Consider the following 17,754-nt stretch of genomic DNA (forward strand, 5'->3'; position numbering starts at 1 on the left):
AAAAACACCCTAATAATGCATGTTGAAAGAATGACCCAAAAGGCAAGGCTATAGTAAGGCTAAAAATATCAAAATATGACACGTCCCAAAAACAGCTGAAAACACCTCAAAACAGCATAAAATAGTGTTAATGTTTTCTGACATGTTATATCCAGGTTTTTTTTGTCATTTATGCACCATACTATGCTATGGCTTATCTTAGCACGCTATTTCATGCTTTTTTCTGCTGTTTTTGGGGCATGCCCTATTTTGACATTTTTTGACATATTGTAGTTTTGCATTCTGGGTCATTTGGGTCATTTTTTGGCGTTTTTTGCCTTTAATGGACAGGACAGAGGGACAGGGAGGACATAACCTCTGTACATGGGGCCCCGCTCTATCCACTGACCCACTAGGTGCCATATTTTGACATTTTTCACCTTAGTACAGTTTTGCATTTTTGGTCGTTTTTTTGGATCATGTGAAATTATGGTGTTTTGGACGTTTTTGCAACTATCTATGCCATTACTTTTTTCCCTGTATGCTATTTTATGTGGTTTTCAGCTGTTTTTGTCTTAATACTTCTTTTTCTCAAAAATCGTGAAAGTAAATACTATTGTGCTTTTTTCTCTCCAGGCCACAAAGCTTGGTGATACAGCAATGGTGGGTTGTGTTTGTTTGTGTGTGTGTGTGTGTGTGTGTGTGTGTTTTGAATGGGGTGGGGGGCTGGTTTCACTCGAATGCACACTCTGCTGTTTGTTGACTTAAGATCATAATATGTGGTAGGAGGACGATTACGTGTGGGGAGCCCAAGTTTCCACACGCCTGGAATGTTTCTTCTTCTGTGTGTTTAGGATCACTAACTGCTCCGCTGGATTGTTGGATCATGTGGTTAGCCGGCCGACATGCAGCTCCTGCTTTGATTGGGATGTCACGATGCATGAAGCGTTTTATTGAGGAATTATTCAGACTGTCTAGAAAGGATTGAATAACACATCAAGAAGTTAAAATGTATATTTCACTCACCCTTTTTTGTGTCTCCTCCAGGGTGTCAGGTCCCCTCTTGTCTCCGGGGATGAAGGGAACAGGGACGCCCCCTCCACCTCCTCCTGTGGACAAACAGCATGGCCTATCCCACCACAAGCCCTACTCCCACTATCACCACCATCAGTCTGCCAATGACGGTAAGACTGACCCAAAGACATCTGGCTGAATGTAACTTGTTTCAGGAAATCTGTCTTGGCGTGTATTTAAAAATGTTCATTGGCGTTTCAATTTAATATCCTGAAATTTTTCCTGTTGCAGGTGATTCAGTAACATGTACTTTTTTTTATAACTTCCTACGAGGGGATTTACAGTGTCAGATCACTTGAATATATACATAAGAACACCCCTGTGTCCTTTTTCAAACACTCGCTGTACGAGCAGGCCCACATGAAAGGCCCGTGGCTCTGTCAGAGCATTTTTAGCACAGAAAGAGATTAGAGTCGTAGAGACAGAGTAGGGAAAACCACATGCCGGAAGCCTTTTCCCTGAGCTGAATTAGCCAACAAAATGCTGGCTCATGTATTCAGCTGTCTCTCAACGTCCTAGCATGGCAGGCTCAGCTGTCACTCCAGACCCTTTTTCCTAATGCCTTAAACACTGTTTTCCCTGTAAAGATCTACACATGGACGTCTCTCTAACCGCGCTGTGGTCGGGGAGTTGCGTAAAAGCGCTCCAGGCAAAGCTGCTTTCCCATTATCGTGACTCCTGCGGTCCATTCTGAGTACAAACTTGAGACGATGGGGACGAATGTTACATACTAGTGGGGCTGGCACAGTTAGCACGAGCACAAATATAGCATTGTCATAATTCGAGATCCACATTAAGTTTCATCCGGATGGAGGGGATGCTTACTGACCCTGGAAACAATCGCCCATAGACACTGGTGGCAGTCAATCAAGTCTGGCTTCTATTTTTCTCCTCACTCCTCAACATCTTTTCTTATTTCCTAGAATACCAAGGCAGTTTTCAGAGCTGCTTTCATTTCGGAGACTCCTACAGGATGGAGCAAACTGTCAGTGGTGTCCACGTCCCAGGAGATTCTCACGCCTACACTTCCCATCAGCACAATGGCTTCCACATGTCAACTAGCAACACTGGCACTGCAGGTGAGCACATTTTAGCCAGAACAGGCATGCACTGATTGTGGCTGATGTTTTTGTTATTTACTCCTCATTTTGTTTAAAGGTCAATCTACCACGTATAATATAATTTCCTCTCAAATATAAAAACTTTAAACAAACTGCTTTTTAACGTGTCTATTGCAGGCTTTAACCTGACCCAGGAACTACAAGGCGGCGCAGGGTGCCAGTTCTCCTCCAGCCCAGAAGAGAGCATCTTCTTCCAGGTGGGCAACTTCGACCGCAGCCTGAGCCACATGTCGTCTGTCTACACGGAGACATAGAGCAACACTGGAGCAGGGAACGCTTCACCACACCCATCGCCTAACACTTGGATCCTATCTTCTCTTCTTCTCACCTGACACTGTCTGATGCTCAAGGTGCAACTGCCCAATAGTCCAGATAGGTAAGAGCAGTGATTCCCAACCTTTAAGGCTTCTGACGGCTTTAAACGTGAATTTCTCACCACAGGCAGCAAACAGTAATTTCTATGTCTTTGTGAATAATTTTCACATGTAAAATTATCTAATGGTTCCTCAGAAAAAGATCTGGTTCTTCCCATTCTTACTGTAAGTCGAAGAAAGAAATTAAACACACGTCTCTTATTTTAAAAGATCCATATGCTTTATTTCTTAAACTCAGTCAAATTTGTTGGGCAAGAACTCATCACATACACATACAGTTTTTTCAGTGTTTAAGGGATAGTTTGGATTTTTTTGATGCGTGGTTGCACGAGGTACTTGTCTATAGTCAGTGTTACGACACGTCCTGAGTTTAATGAGGCAGACCAGAGTGCCGTCCTGCTAAGCAGCAAGACATTTTAGTCACCTAAGGAATCAAATCAATCAGTTTAAGTGTATGCTATATTTAGTATATTTTCACCACTTTACTTTGGTGGTGCACATCTATGCTCTCTCCGAAGCCACTGAGAAACTGATGAAAAACAGTAATTTTACCTCGCAGAACATGGGGGCTGTTGGTCTACTGCAGCCTCAGTTTGCGCTATTGTGCGACTTTGGAGTTTTAAAGGGTTATTTCTGACTCTGACTATAGATAACCCAATACAACCCCGCTTCAAAAGATCCAAACTCTCTCTTTAATACATAAACTTCAAACACTACAACACTCCTGGATGGAAATGAAATGTCCTCTCCCTCCTCGTGTTATTCTCTGTAATCTACATCTTTCAATCTATTTGATTAAGTGTAGAAAAGAATATATCATTTTGCCGTGTTGTTTTAGCAGTGGGAAAACAAATGTTTGCATTTCTGTATTATGTTGTTAAATGTCTTTTTGGATTAATCTCTGAAGGAGGGTTTGAACTTATTAATTCTGCAATAATGCAGAGAAACAAACCTACTTTATTATTATGTGTATAAAATGTACAGTTTGTTTACAGCAATCATTTGAATGTTTGTCATTTCTCAGTTTAAGAAATAAATAATTGAATGATCACTGGCTCCATTTTTTAAAACACATTTAGATTACATATGATACTGAAAAAGCAGAGGGAACTCAAATTGTTCGGATTAATTACACAGGCCTTTCAAGTCTGACACCATGAGAAAAATGTTAAAACAATGGACATGTTGTTCCCTCTAGTGGACACTAGCAAATACTGCAGACAGAAAACACTCAAGCTGATAACACCGTCAGCTCCTCTTATAAAGCTGCAGTGTTTGTGTGTGAGGCCTCACCGTTGCGCCTTTATTTCTGCTTCTTCTTGAGGTAGCTCTGATAATAGAAGTTACTGAAGAGGATGATGAGGGTGACACAGTAGGTAAACACCAACATGTTCATGGCATCGGGGAAGTCGCACTCCGCAAAAAGGTTGTAGCCTGAGTGCAGGAGAAACAGCATGAGCTGCACCTGGAAAAGCAGTCAAAGAGAAAGTTCGGATCAGCCACAAACATAACACTGAACTCTTGTTACAACTCAATGATGTGCTGGAAAACCTTAGGTCCTGGCAATCATGTGGATCAAAAATCATGAAAAAAAAAGTGTCACACTAAGTATGCTGTAAAATACCAGGACCCAAGGTTTGCCAGCAAAAGATTTTCCAAATATGAAGAGGGAGGCTACTCACCAGCTGCAGAGAGGTGAGGTATCTCTTCCACCACAGGTACTTCTGCATGTGCGGACCGAGCGCAGCCAGGCCGTAGTAAAAATACATCACGAGATGGATGAAAGAGTTGACCATGCAGATGAAGAACGCTGCAATACATAAACAGAAAAATGCAAACACGCTCAATTGCAAGAAATGTGTTTCATTTACAAATCCCAATTCCAACAAAGTTGGGATGTTGTATAAAACGTTAATAAAAACAATACAATGATCTGAAAATCCTTTTCAACCTATATTCAATTGAATGTACTACAAAGACAAGATATTTTATGTTCAAACTGATAAACTTTGTTTTTTTGCAAATCAAAAAACTCATTTTGGATTTGATGCAGCAATACGTTCCAAAGAAGCTGGGACAGGAGGAGGAATGCTCAAAAAAACACCAGTTTGGAACAATCCACAGGTGAACAGGTTAATTGGAAACACGTTAGTGTCATGATTGGGTATAAAAGGAGCAAGCAAAGCTGGGGCAAGGTTCACCACTTTATGAGCAACTGCGTTATCAAATAGTCCAACAGTTTAAGAACATTTCTCAATGTACAATTGCAAGGAATTTAGGGATTTAATCGTCTACAGTCAATAATATAATCTGGAGAAATCTCTGCACATAAGCAGCAAGGCCGAAAACCAACATTGAATGCCTGTGACCTTAGATCTCTCAGGCGTCACTGCATTAAAAACCAACATCATTCTGTAAAGGATATTACCACGCGGGCTCAGGAACACTTCGGAAAACCATTGTCACTCAACACAGTTCGTCACAACATCTACAAGTGCAAGTTAAGACTCTACCATGCAAAGCGAAAGCCATATATCAAGAACACCTAGAAACGCTGCCAGCTTCTCTGGGCCCGAGCTCATCTGAGATGGACTGACGCAAAGCGGAAAAGTGTGCTGTGGTCTGACAAGTCCACATTCAAACTGTCTTTGGAAATCATGGACGTCATGTCCTCCGGGCCAAAGAGGAAAAGGACCATCCAGACTGTTAGCGCAAAGTTCAAAAGCCAGCATCTGCGATGGTATGGGGGTGTGTTAGTGCCCATGGCATGGATAACTTGCACATCTGTGAAGGCACCATTAATACAGAAAGGTACATACAGGTTGTGGAGCAACATATGCTGCCATCCAAGCAACGTCTTTTTCAGGGACGTCCCTGCCTTTTTCAGCAAGACAATGCCAAGCCACATTCTGCATGTGTGACAGCAGCGTGGCTTCATCGTAAAAGCGTGCAGGTATTAGACTGGCCTGCCTGCAGTCTAGACCTGTCGACCACTGAAACTGTGCAGCGCATGATGAAGCACAAAATACAACAACGGAGACCCTGGACTGTTGAGCAACTAAAGTCCTACATCAAGCAAAAATGGGAAAGAATTCCACCTACAAAGCTTCAACATTAGTGTCCTCAGTTCCCAAACGCTTACTGATTGTTGATTGTTGTTAAAAGGAAAGGTGATGTAACACAGTGGTAAATATGCCCTTGTCCCAGCTTTTTTGGAATGTGTTGCAGGCATCAAATTCAAAATTAGTGAATATTTGCAAAAAAACAATAAAGTTAATCAGTTTGAACATTCAATATCTTGTCTTTGTAGTGTAATCAATTGAATATAGGTTGAAAAGGATTTGTAAATCATTATATTCTGTTTTTATTTACGCTTTACCAAACATCCCAACATTGGAATTGGGGTTTGTATGTGTGTATCAGTAAAAACATTCTGCATCATGTAGAGAAAAGAGAGTTCAAGTACTGACAGTGAGTAAATTAAGTATCAGCCTATACAAGTTTTAACTTGTGAGGCAGCAAACACCGTGGAAATATGCACTAAGGTTGCCCAGACTTTTTGTAAACATTACTGTTAAGTTTTAGAGCATTTCAGTCACATTTGACCAGGAGTCAGCATCCACTGATACACAGCAACTTAACCAAAGGCACACAAGCAATAAGTGTGAAAAGTGAAAACAAAAGAGTGCACCAGAAAGCTGATTTGAAAGAATCAGTGAGGTTCAGGATGGCACTTAATGAGAGCGTGAATGACATACCATGTTTGGTAGTCATGGTAAGATACTGTGATTTGACTGTGAAGGAGGAGCTTTGCCGCTTAAAAACATATGCCTCAAGCAAAAAAAGGTGCAACAAAGTCTAAGTTTTTTTTTTGAGTATTTAAAGGAGCAAGATTATTTGACAATGAGATAATGCACACTTATTAATAAGAATATTTAGAAGTATTTCATTAAAAACAAAGACTTCCTAGTGTAAGCCCTTGTCAAAAATTATGGGGAAAAAAACATCATAGTATAGTATGTTTTCAAAAGTCATGGAAAAAATGTCACAGTATAGCTTGTCATCAAAAATACTAAAATGTCAGTACAAAAATATCATACTATAGCACATTATCAAAAATCATGAAAAAACTTCATAGTATAATAAGTGGTCAGAATTCATGAAAAAATACTATAGTGTATAAATGACTTAAAGAATCATGAAAAAGTCATAGGCTGGTATGTCATCAAAAACAATGAAAAATCATAGTATAGCATGTTGTCACAAATCATGAAAAGTATATAAAGTATTTGTCAAATATGAAAAAATTTCGTAGTATCACGTCGTCACATATTATTAAAAAACTTGTATAGCATGTCGTCATAAATCATGAAAAAATGTCATTACACAGTATGTCGAGAAAAATCAAGAAAAAACGTCATAGCATTGAAGGTTGTTAAATGTCATGAAAAAACATTATATTAGCATGTCGTCAAAAATCGTGGAAAAAGTAATCTCATAGTATGTCACAAAAAGACTCATTCGCATATCAGAAAAGTTTACGGTATATTACGTCATAAAATAGTTGCAACTCTTTTCAGCAGGATTCCTCGCCACTGAATCTTTTTTTTTTTTTTTTACCAAAGATATGAGCGCGTGCATTTGCATTAACAGAACTGCCACTAGGAACACAGTCCCTCTGAAAAGACCTGTGATTTGCTACATCTCCTGTCACGGCTTCAATTTTCTAAAGCCTCCGTTTTCCCAGCAATGCCAAAATTACACAGCCTACCCCAGCTTCAATGTTAAGTGTTAGTCTTATCCCTCAAGTGACAATCTCCATCATGCAACAAGAGCGTACAGTCAATGATTGAAAGATTTGACTTACACTGTCCGCCAGGAACATACTTGATTCCCGCCCACCAGTTGAACATCAGGGGACCGTGGTGGAAAATGTGAAGGACCGTCAGCTGATTGTTCTTCTTCCTCAGGATGAAGAAGACCTGCACACACAGAGGAGGCTGTTACAGTTTTAACTCTGAATTCTGAATTTTACCGAGACTACAAATGTTTAAAATCAATACGCACCGTGTCACTGAGCTCTATGACTTTGGAGAAGTAGAACCACCAGCAGGCCCTGGCCATCTGGAGGAGCAATGGAAAAATGTGGGTTTTACATATTATTCATTCTGTGTTTTGGATTATCTTACTGTGAATTTGACCAAATTTCTGCACAAAGACATGAAAGACACCTGCTCACCCTGAGTGCCAGCGGGCTGTTGCTGTAATCTACGGGCTGACAGAGGAGGCTGTAGTTTGAGAGCCGGGATGTGTCCAGGAACTGGTAAAAGTTTACACAATCAATTCATGAAATAAAAAACCGCCAAAGTAACAACTCCTATCAAAAAACAGAAGTTCCTAAGAGGAAGCAGCAGATAAAGCCTGTAAATCTGAATATTTGATCTGGTTTCAGCACAAACTCACCTCGTAGAACATGTAGGCAGACAGGCCGACCATGGCAAAGTTGTAAACAATGAGAACAGCTTTGAGGTCAACGGGTTCTCTGTGTTTCATCAGACGAGGGCCGGCCCAGACCACACAGAGGTACACCAGGACGATGAGCGCCACCGGGACGGGGGAGTAGACCAGCAGCCACGGGTCAGTCCTCTTGTCTGGAACAAATAAATACATATATTACAGGACACATCTCTGGCTGGAGCTACAAGTTTTAAGTGCTGCCTTGATTTGCCTAAACTTGCAAATAGGATTTTTGTTAAAAGTCTGCACATGAAATAACATGTTTTTACCATTTTTCTTGTTCAGATCAGCTGACCTGCTGTGTGAGCAGTTTTATGAATTCAAACCACATTCTGATTGAAACAAATTTGCACTTGGGCAAAAAAAAAGACAGTTTTCATCTGACAATGAAATAGCCCTCCCTATGTTTGTGTTCCCCTTTTCCTGCCACTCCTACTTGTCCACCAGTGTAACAGGCGTATATCACTCAAAGTAGCAGTACAGCTAACCATGTGACAAGCCACAAGTCATGCGAAGGCAATCTGTGGAGCACATCTGCAGCTCTCAGCTCCCACACACACCGGCTCATTGTTTAGACTCAAGTGTACATGCAGGAAAAGTAATAATAATCATCATACCTCCATTGTCCACTATCCTCTGGTGCACAGACAGGACACTTTGCCATGCAGAAGCCATCTTGAAGCTGGAAACAGAATGAACTTCAGTGATCGTGAAAAAACGCAGAGAAGATTTGAATCATTTCCTGTTTTTCTTCACTACCGTTTAGGGTTTCTCTTTTTTTATTGAGAGGATCAGTTGAGTGATACACGAGTAGCACAGCAGAGGGAGCCGTTTACTGCTTTAACGTGACCAACTTTCCCTTTCATTTTACCTTTCATTTGATGCTAATATTTTGTATTATTCAATTCATTTAATTAAACATTTTATGTATTTTTAATAAAATAAATGCTCTGTTGTCCTTCAAGCGATATAAAATGATTTACCTACTACATTTATTTACTTGTGAATTTAACTATTAAGCATGTCTATTTACTATATTTTGCTTTTTTACTGTTAACTTATAATACTGTTTTATACACATATATACCTATATATATATATATATATATATATTTACAGAATGCAGGATTTTTACTTCTCAAATACCACATACCAAATCATTACAAAAAGAAATAGAAGTCATTATAACATGGAAAGTTTATTATTACAATAAAAAATAGCAGCTGTTTTTGTCAATTTCTCTATGAGAAAAATATGTAAATAAATATAATATAATAATATATAGAATAAATCTTGATTAGTTGGCATTAAACTTTGTCGTATTTCTGCACTTTATTTAGATTAGTCACAATAAAGTGATAAAACTATTATCTATAATGAGGTCATCACAAATAGAACTACATTGTTGATTCACAAAAAATCCTTTCAAGAAAATAACAAGAGCAACATTTTTCCCCATTTTATGATATTTTAGAAACTGATCATGTCAGAATAATTTGATGCATTTTGTATTTGATTTCTCGTGATTGGTGCACAGTAATCCCTACATATGGCAACAGAAGGCTGATGCTTTGACAATAAGGCACGTGTGCTTTTCTGCTTCCATCCAACACCATCAAGATTCCTGTTTAACGTGTTGAAGGAGCTGAGGGGCAGCTGTCTGCTGCCGCTGTGAGCGGTGCTCAGTTTGGGTTTTTTTGAGGTCTGTGGTGTCTCGTTTACTTTGAGCCGGAGTGCTTCTGCCTTTTTCATCCTATGCGAGAAAAGTAGAGACAAATGAAGGTGAAATCTGTTACAACTTCACTTTACATAATCACAGTTATTAAAACCCTAGTCACACAGGGAAAGTATTACATGAGGACCTCTAGTAATTTGTCTGTGATTTTAATTCAGTGTGCACAGCCATGCCCATAATATATAAGGTAAAAATTCCAGGGCAAATTACCTACCATATTTCGGCAAACACAGAGGTCATGGGATAATATTAGTCTCATGTGAATCAGCATCTCTGTGATTTGTTACTGACTTGGGGTAGTTTGGAAGTTTCTTTTGTTTGTTTGTTTGTTTGTTTGTTTTCCTCCATCATGAAACACCTCAGTCTGACTTTAACTGGACTCGGTGAGCTGCACATGCTACTAGTCACCGCGCTGGCCTGCTTTTGTGATTAGGGATAGGGACTGTTCTTTATTTATGAGGGGAAGAGATGCTGCAAAATGGGTTAGGCATTAAAAAAATGTACGCACTGAAGAAGGACTTGTGTTTTTAATTTTGGCTTAGCTGAGGGACAAACAACTTAAAAAGGTAGTGTTTCATTTTTGTTTTAAATAAAAAAAGTCACACCCCAGCCACCCTCCTCTTCTGAAAATAAAAGACAGACACTGCTTATCCTGTGTGAATGAGCCGCATGAAACACAGCTGTGGGGGGAGTAATTTCTAAATTACGTGAGGTCCTCAGGTAAAACTAGTCCAATGCAAATAAGGCTTTAAATGAATAAACTGCAGATTCAAACTGCAGTGTGATATCAGGGAAAACTTGAACGTAAAATCACTGAAATCCTGTGATGTGACACATTAAAAGTGCTTTTGAAGTTTTTGGTGTCGGCTACAGAATCATCTTAAACTGCACTAATTTAAGCCTGGAAGATATTTTTTTAAACAGGATTAAGGATTTTTTAAACACTCAATGTACTTGTCTGGCTGCTGAACGCTGCTAATTTTAGTTGTTTACTATAAATTGGCTGATAATTGCTTTTAAGTCTTTTCTTTGTTTTTCTGTTGGTTGTTTTTTTTATTCTGTGGGTTGTTAACTTTTTGCTGTTGTGTCTGTTTCTTCCTTTAAACAAATTCCTCATGCTGCTGTCTTGGCCGGGACTTCCTTGAAAAAGAAGATTATGAATTTCAATGGGATTTTTCCTGGTTGAATAAATTTCTCAGTTTAAAAAATATGTAATCGAAGCGATCGCATGTCTCTTATTTTGGCTGGACCCCAGCAAAGCGAGGCTCCAGCCAGTCTGTCACTCAGTGACTGTTGTAAAATAGTCAATGTTTAAGTTTGACTGCAAAGCTTAATTGTATCCGTGCAAAGATCAAGTCTAATCTTTTTTCATTATCTATCGATCTGACACTTGATAAGAGAGCACCATGAGAAAAATGTTCAGACTGTGGGCATGTTGTCCCCTCTAGTGGACACTAGTGAGGACTGCAAGGAAAAACACCTTCAAGAGGACTCAACACTTTGTCAGCTCCTCTAATACAGCCGCAGTGTGTTTGTGTGTGAGGCCTCACCACTGCGTCTTATTTCTGCTTCTTCTTCTTGAGGTAGCTCTGATAATAGAAGTTACTGAAGAGGATGATGAGGGTGACGCAGTAACTAAACACCACCAGGTTCATGGAGTCAGGGTAGTCACACTCTGTGAACAGGTTGTGGCCCGAGTGCAGGAGCACCAGCAGAAACTGCACCTGGAGAGGCAAACGGACGACACTTCAGATCGGCTTATTTCAAAAACATGTTGTATTTACAATTCTTCTTATACGGAGCAGGAGGACACTCACCAGCTGCAGAGAGGTGAGGTATCTCTTCCACCACAGGTACTTCTGCATGTGCAGCCAAACGCAGCCAGGCCGTAGTAAGAATACATCACTATGTGAACAAAGGTGTTGACCTGGCCGATAAAAAATGCTGCAGGATACGAACAAAAAAATGCAACAAACTCAGTGTGGCAAAAAGGGGGGGGGGGGCTATTTCACTTTATATTATTTAACTCAGTAGAAATGTTTTCCATCATGTAGAGAAAGGAAAGTTTAAGTACTGATAGTGAGTGAATTAATTATCAACTGGCACAAGTTTTAACTTGTGACGCAGCAGACACACTGTGGAATGATGCAGTAAGATGCCCTAAGGTTACCAAAACATTTTATTAGTATTAACAAATTTAGTTTCATTAGACAGTGTTAATTATCTGCTTTCATTTGCATTTATATAAACAATATCTCTGCAATGTACCAGACAGGAAGTGACCACAAAGATGATGAAGAATAAGACTCAATGATAAGTTATAGTAACAGAGAAATTACTTTGTTCTTGGATTGAAATTTATTCTGATTGTGAGTTAGTTTGATTTTTGTCAGTTTTTGCAGCCAACAGAAGTCTGAGTTAGACATTTGGTGGAATGGTATCTTTAGATTTTTTTTCTATTTTATTTATTTATTTTATTCATTCCACAAAAACAAACCCTGAAGCTCCCGGTGACTAAATTAAATGTCTGCTGTCATGGCTGTACCTGGCGCAGAGGCATAGAAATGAATTAAGTAGCTGGATGTTCAAGATTATTTTGGGGGGGCTTTTTACCTTTATTTGAGAGGACAGTTTATGCATGAAAGGAGGAGAGAGAGGGGATGACATGCAGCAAAGGGCTGAGGCTGGAATCAAACCTCCAGCTGCTGTGGAAAGGACATACCCTTTTGTACAGGGGCGCGCCTGCTCTACCAATTGAGCTACTGGGCGCCTCGTAATTGGCTGTGAGAACTGATTCTGATTTTAATTCATTAACACAGCAGGGCAATGTTTTTTAGCAAATGTGACTCAAACAGGGGTAAATGGTGTAGTTGACGAGGACTATTTTCAGCTGTGGATTAATACCAAGTTGCAACCTCAGGGGCTGAAAAATGAAGCAAACACATAAGTGCCAAAAAAACTTTTCGGGCTCAGGCCCACAGGATGGAGGGAAAAACATGTATACAGCCTGATACAAAAAAATGGTTTTAGTCTCTACAGTTAATTTAAACATTCACGACAAATGTACAGGGATCGATTTTTATGTAACTCACCCCTTTTTTATTTTATTAGGGCTTAACCCTTTGAAACCTGAGCAGATTGATTAGATTTCTTTCCAAAAACATGGAGAGAAGGTTATGATCAACTTAACAACACATGGCCCATAAAAAAAGCAAGAAATTAGTAAAAAGTTACGAGAAAATTACCTAAAAATAAGCAAAAAAAAGAAAAGTAAGTACATGACCCAAAATAAGTGCAGAAAAACAAAATTTTTTCTTTTCTGTAACATAATTTTAAATACATAATAATAATGATTATAAATATATATATATATATATATAAATAATGGACATGTTATCCCTAGTTTTTGATATTTTTCTAACAATGACCCCCCCCCCCCCCCCCCCCCCCCCCCTTCCTAAACAAATCTTCAGGTCATTGTTTTTATCACCTTTTACTAATTTCTTGCAATTTGTGGCACGTTTCTTAGCAAGTTGGTAATTCCCTGTTTTCCCCATGTATTTGAAAGAAATCAAACCAATTACTCAGGTTTCTAAGGGTTAAATAGCTTGTGAGAGGCGTCTGAAAGCAGTACAAGAAAACTGATTTCGAAACAGATTTTAAAGGATTAAAGTTATGCATAATTAAGTGTGGGCCACTTTGAATGACAGGTTGTCTGGCTCGGCTTCTCAGTCAGATCCACCCCTCACTTCTCTGCAGCACCAGCCTCTCGCCCAAATGTGGTCACTTCTGGCTCCAAAAAACCAAGATGGCAGCAGCTGAAATGCTGAACTTGAGGCTTTAAAATGAGAGTTCACAAACCAATGGAATTTCCCTCTGAGGAAAATTGTACTTTGTGATAATGGGCTTTATAAATAAAATTGAACTGAATCAAACCCACATTCCCCATCCAGGACTGTGGCTGCAAATGTCAATCCACAGCTGAAAATAGTCCCCGATAATAAAACCATTTACTCCTGTGTGAGTAACACTTGATAAGAACTACAGTTCCCAGCTGCTTTAATGTATTAGATTAGATTAGATTAATGTATCAGCTTTAATGGCCCATTACTGCATACAGTAATATAGTAAATGTTGTACATATTAGGTGGTGTATATAGTCCTAGAAAGTAGTATAGATAAATAGAATAGCTTACTCACACTGTCCGCCTGCCACATACTTGACTCCCGCCCACCAGTTGAAGATCATGGTGCAGTGGTGGTAAACATGAAGGAACGTCAGCTGGTTGTTCTTCTTCCTCAGGATGAAGAAAAGCTGATCAAGAGGAGAAGGCTGTTACAGTTTCTACTCTGCATTCTGAAATCCACTGATACTTCAACCATTTAACAAATACGCACCGTGTCACTGAGCTCTATGACCTTGGAGAAGAAGAACCACCAGCAGGCCCTGGCCATCTGTGGAGAGGAAACAACAGAGTTTCATATATTATTTTTTCACGTAACTGCATTTTTTTATCTTTGAAATTCCCCTGCTGTATGGCAGGATTATGTTACTGCCAATTATGTTCCACTTGCAGTTTTTTAAAGACTGAATTTCTGCAAAAACACATCCGTTAATCTTGCTTACCCTGAGTGCCAGCGGGCTGGTGCTGTAGTCTACGGGCTGACAGAGGAGGCTGTAGCTCGAGAGCCAGGACGTGACCAGGAACTAGTAAATATTGACACAATTTCTGCATGAAATGATACACCCCTAACATATCCACTGATATCAAAGAACAGAAATCCCTCTTCCTGAATACTTCATCACTGATCTGGTTTCAGCACAAACTCACCTCGTAGAACATGTAGGCAGACAGGCCGACCATGGCAAAGTTGTAAACAATGAGAACAACTTTGAGGTCAACAGGTTCTCTGTGTTTCATCAGACGAGGGCCGGCCCAGACCACACAGAGGTACACCAGGAAGATGAGCACCACCGGGACGGGGGAGTAGACCAGCAGCCACGGGTCAGTCCTCTTGTCTGGGACATAATGAACTCTGAGTCAGGGACTATTTACAAACGAATACATATATTACAGGACACATCTCTGGCTGGAGCTACAAGTTTTAAGTGCTGCCTTAATTTGCCTAAACTTGCAAATAGGATTTTTGTCAAAGTCTGCACATGAAAAATTTTTAAAGTTTTACTTGTTCAGATCAAATGACCTGTTGTGTGTGCAGTTTTGTGATTGCAAACCAATGCTTATATATTGTATTATTTTATTCCATGTTTGTCATAATATAGTCTATAATTTTCTTTAAAAAAAAATCGTGTCCACAAAGTGATATATTTATTTACTAGATTTATGCACTTGTGAACTTAGACATTACACTTGTCTATTTCTTATATTTGCTGTTAATAATAATACTGCTGTTTTATCACTGTTTACTTATTATATTGCTCTCTTTTTGACTGATGTGCACTTATTATATTGTGTTTGTTTTATTGATGCTTCACTATCCCCTTAGTTGCAGTAATTATGCAAATATCCCTGCTGTGGGACTAATAAAGGACTATTTCATCTTAGTTTAGAGATGCCGATTTAGATTATTAATACAAAATACTCAATATCCATTATAATGTATTATTTTCAAATAAGCTATCCATCACACTACATAAAGTTTTTAAAACTATACGTGCCTTTATCAGCTGCAACATTATTCTGATGCGCACATTGATGCATTGATAATAATAATGATCCAATAATGTAATATCTATGTTATCTTGAAATGGGCCATTGTGGGTGCCTGGTGGCTTAGTTGGTAGGGCGGGTGCCCCATGTGCCGAAGATATGTCCTTGCCACAGTGGCCGTGGGTTTGATTCTGTTGCATGTCATCCCCTCTCTTCTACACGTAAGCTGTTCTGTCTGAATAAAGGCAAAAAAGCCCAAAAAATAATAATCTTTAAGGGGGGGGGGGGGGGGGGCATTGAACATGATGACTACTTTTACTTTTTGTACTTTAAGTAATTTTAATGCAGATTTTTTATTTTTACTAAGTAAGATTTTGAATGCAGGGCTTGTGGTGGAAAAAGTATTCAGAACTTTTATTTTCTGAAAATCTTTCTTCCACCACTGCCCTATAAAATAAAATAAATCTCCTATAAAAGCGGGAGTGGACCAGCAGCCACGGGTCAGTCCTCTTGTATGGAACATAATGAACTCTGAGTCAGGGACTATTAGAAATGAAAACATACATTAAAGGACAAAACTCTGGCTAGAGCTACAAGTTTTAAGAGCTGCCTAGAGTTGCCCAAACTTTCAGCAGGGACAGTTTAGTTGAACCTGTAGACCAGTTTGTCTTGTTTCCTATTCAGCTCACATAACCTATGAATGCAAGCCAAGTCAAATAAAATATTACATTGAGTCAGTGGCACTGGAGAAAAATAAAAGCCGGTATAAGTCTGACAATAAATTGTTCCTCCCTGTGTTTGTGTCCCTGTCCCTCCCAGTCCTCTATGTCCACCAGTGCAGAGATATAACAGTAGCATGGAGGCTAATCAGGTAACAAGCCACACAGCAGTTAGACAAAGTGGGGAGCAAATCTGCAATTCCTAACTCCCACACACACATGCTTGTTTGCACTAAACTGTATATATGTCGAAACAATCATCTTCATCATACCTCCATTGTCCACTATGCTCTGGTGCACAGACAGGACACTTTGCCATGCAGACACCATCTGGAAACACAAAGAATATTTATCATAGCAAGTTTACGACCAAAAGTCAAACAGTCAAATCTGTGGCAGTCAAAGATCTGAGACATACCTCGATACAGGTGTTTCAGCGATAAACTTCAGTGACAACTAAAAAGAACTGACAAATTACAATCACTTCCTGTTTGACTGGTCTGGGTTTGGAGAGTTTTTTTTTTTTTTTTGAATCTTTTTTTTTGACAGGAGCAGTTGGTTGATACATAATTACCACAATAGGGGGAGCTGTTTCCTGTCCCAATGTAACTTTTTTTTTTTTTTTTACTTTTCATTTGTGGTTTATATTCAGTATTATTTTAAGTATTTAATTTGTATTATTTTAAGTATTTAATTACACTTTTACATATTTTTGGGAAAATAAAGCTCTCTTGTCCATCAAAGGATACAGACAGAGATAGATTAATACAAACTACCAATAAACTACTCAGCAATGATGTTTTATTACAGAAAACCCAGCACTAAATTAAAATTAGACCTGTCTTTGCCAGCTGTGACATTACAGTGACACCAGTGCTTAAATGATAAACCAGTGAGCCCTTTTACACACATCAGCCACAACAGTAGTAAAAAACACTGATCGTCTTGTTACTATCAAGGACTTCTGTTGGAAAATCTTGGTCCTGGCTTTCATGTGGAAGACACTCGACACGTCGCACCCATTCAAACACCGCTGCAGACCAAGTACACTTAAGTACATAACTTAAGTGTACTGTCTCACACCACAAAAATGTTCAGAGGAACCTGACAGAGAACTTCAAGTGTCATCCTGGTGTCTAAATTCCCCACATCCCAATCCGATCAAGCATCTGCGGGACGAAACAATAACGAGTCTGATTCATGGTGGAGCCTCTTTGGACCGGATTTGACTCTGACCGGTAACGGTGTGGACACAGGACTTCTGGCAGTGTCTTTTGTTTGTGGCACAGATCATTTGGGTTGCGGGGTGGGGTATCTTCACACCCCATGGGCACTCGACTGGATTAGGATCTGGGTAATTTAGAGGTCAGGTCGACACCTTGACCTCTTCGTTATGTTCCACCAAACAGATTTTGCAGTGTGGCGTGGTGCACTGTGCTGTGGAGGGTGTCGGTCCCATGAGGGGGGCCACTTTGTCTGCAACAGTGTTTTGGTGAGTGGTGTGTGTCGGGCGGCATCCACATGACTTCCAGGACCAAAGGTTTCCCAGAAGAACATTGCAAT

The 17,754-nt window shown here is 39.5% G+C and overlaps 2 protein-coding genes and 1 pseudogene across 2 annotated transcripts in view; 1 reads left to right on the forward strand and 2 right to left on the reverse strand.

Moving 5' to 3' along the window:
* The window catches only part of LOC121938502 (zinc finger protein GLIS1), a 99,716-nt gene extending 96,402 nt beyond the window's left edge, over window positions 1-3,314 (forward strand). Inside the window, exons 9-11 of the mRNA XM_042481743.1 lie at window positions 1,027-1,163; window positions 1,977-2,132; window positions 2,292-3,314. Coding sequence (XP_042337677.1) covers window positions 1,027-1,163; window positions 1,977-2,132; window positions 2,292-2,428 — 430 coding nt within the window. The 3' untranslated portion in view covers window positions 2,429-3,314. The remainder of the gene's footprint in view (window positions 1-1,026; window positions 1,164-1,976; window positions 2,133-2,291) is intronic.
* On the reverse strand, window positions 2,747-8,979 carry LOC121938512 (elongation of very long chain fatty acids protein 4-like). Its single transcript, XM_042481754.1, has 7 exons — window positions 8,683-8,979; window positions 8,012-8,199; window positions 7,788-7,868; window positions 7,616-7,672; window positions 7,416-7,530; window positions 4,231-4,358; window positions 2,747-4,013 (listed from the first exon to the last, which is right to left on the reverse strand). Exons 1-7 carry the CDS (start codon window positions 8,738-8,740, stop codon window positions 3,852-3,854), a joined length of 789 nt encoding a protein of 262 aa, XP_042337688.1. The 5' UTR covers window positions 8,741-8,979; the 3' UTR covers window positions 2,747-3,851.
* A 314-nt stretch (window positions 8,980-9,293) lies between these two features.
* On the reverse strand, window positions 9,294-16,685 carry LOC121938521 (annotated as a pseudogene).
* Between the last annotated feature and the right edge of the window lie 1,069 nt (window positions 16,686-17,754).

This window comes from Plectropomus leopardus, chromosome 3 (genome assembly GCF_008729295.1).
Source record: "Plectropomus leopardus isolate mb chromosome 3, YSFRI_Pleo_2.0, whole genome shotgun sequence".
NCBI classification, from domain to species: Eukaryota; Metazoa; Chordata; class Actinopteri; order Perciformes; family Serranidae; genus Plectropomus; species Plectropomus leopardus.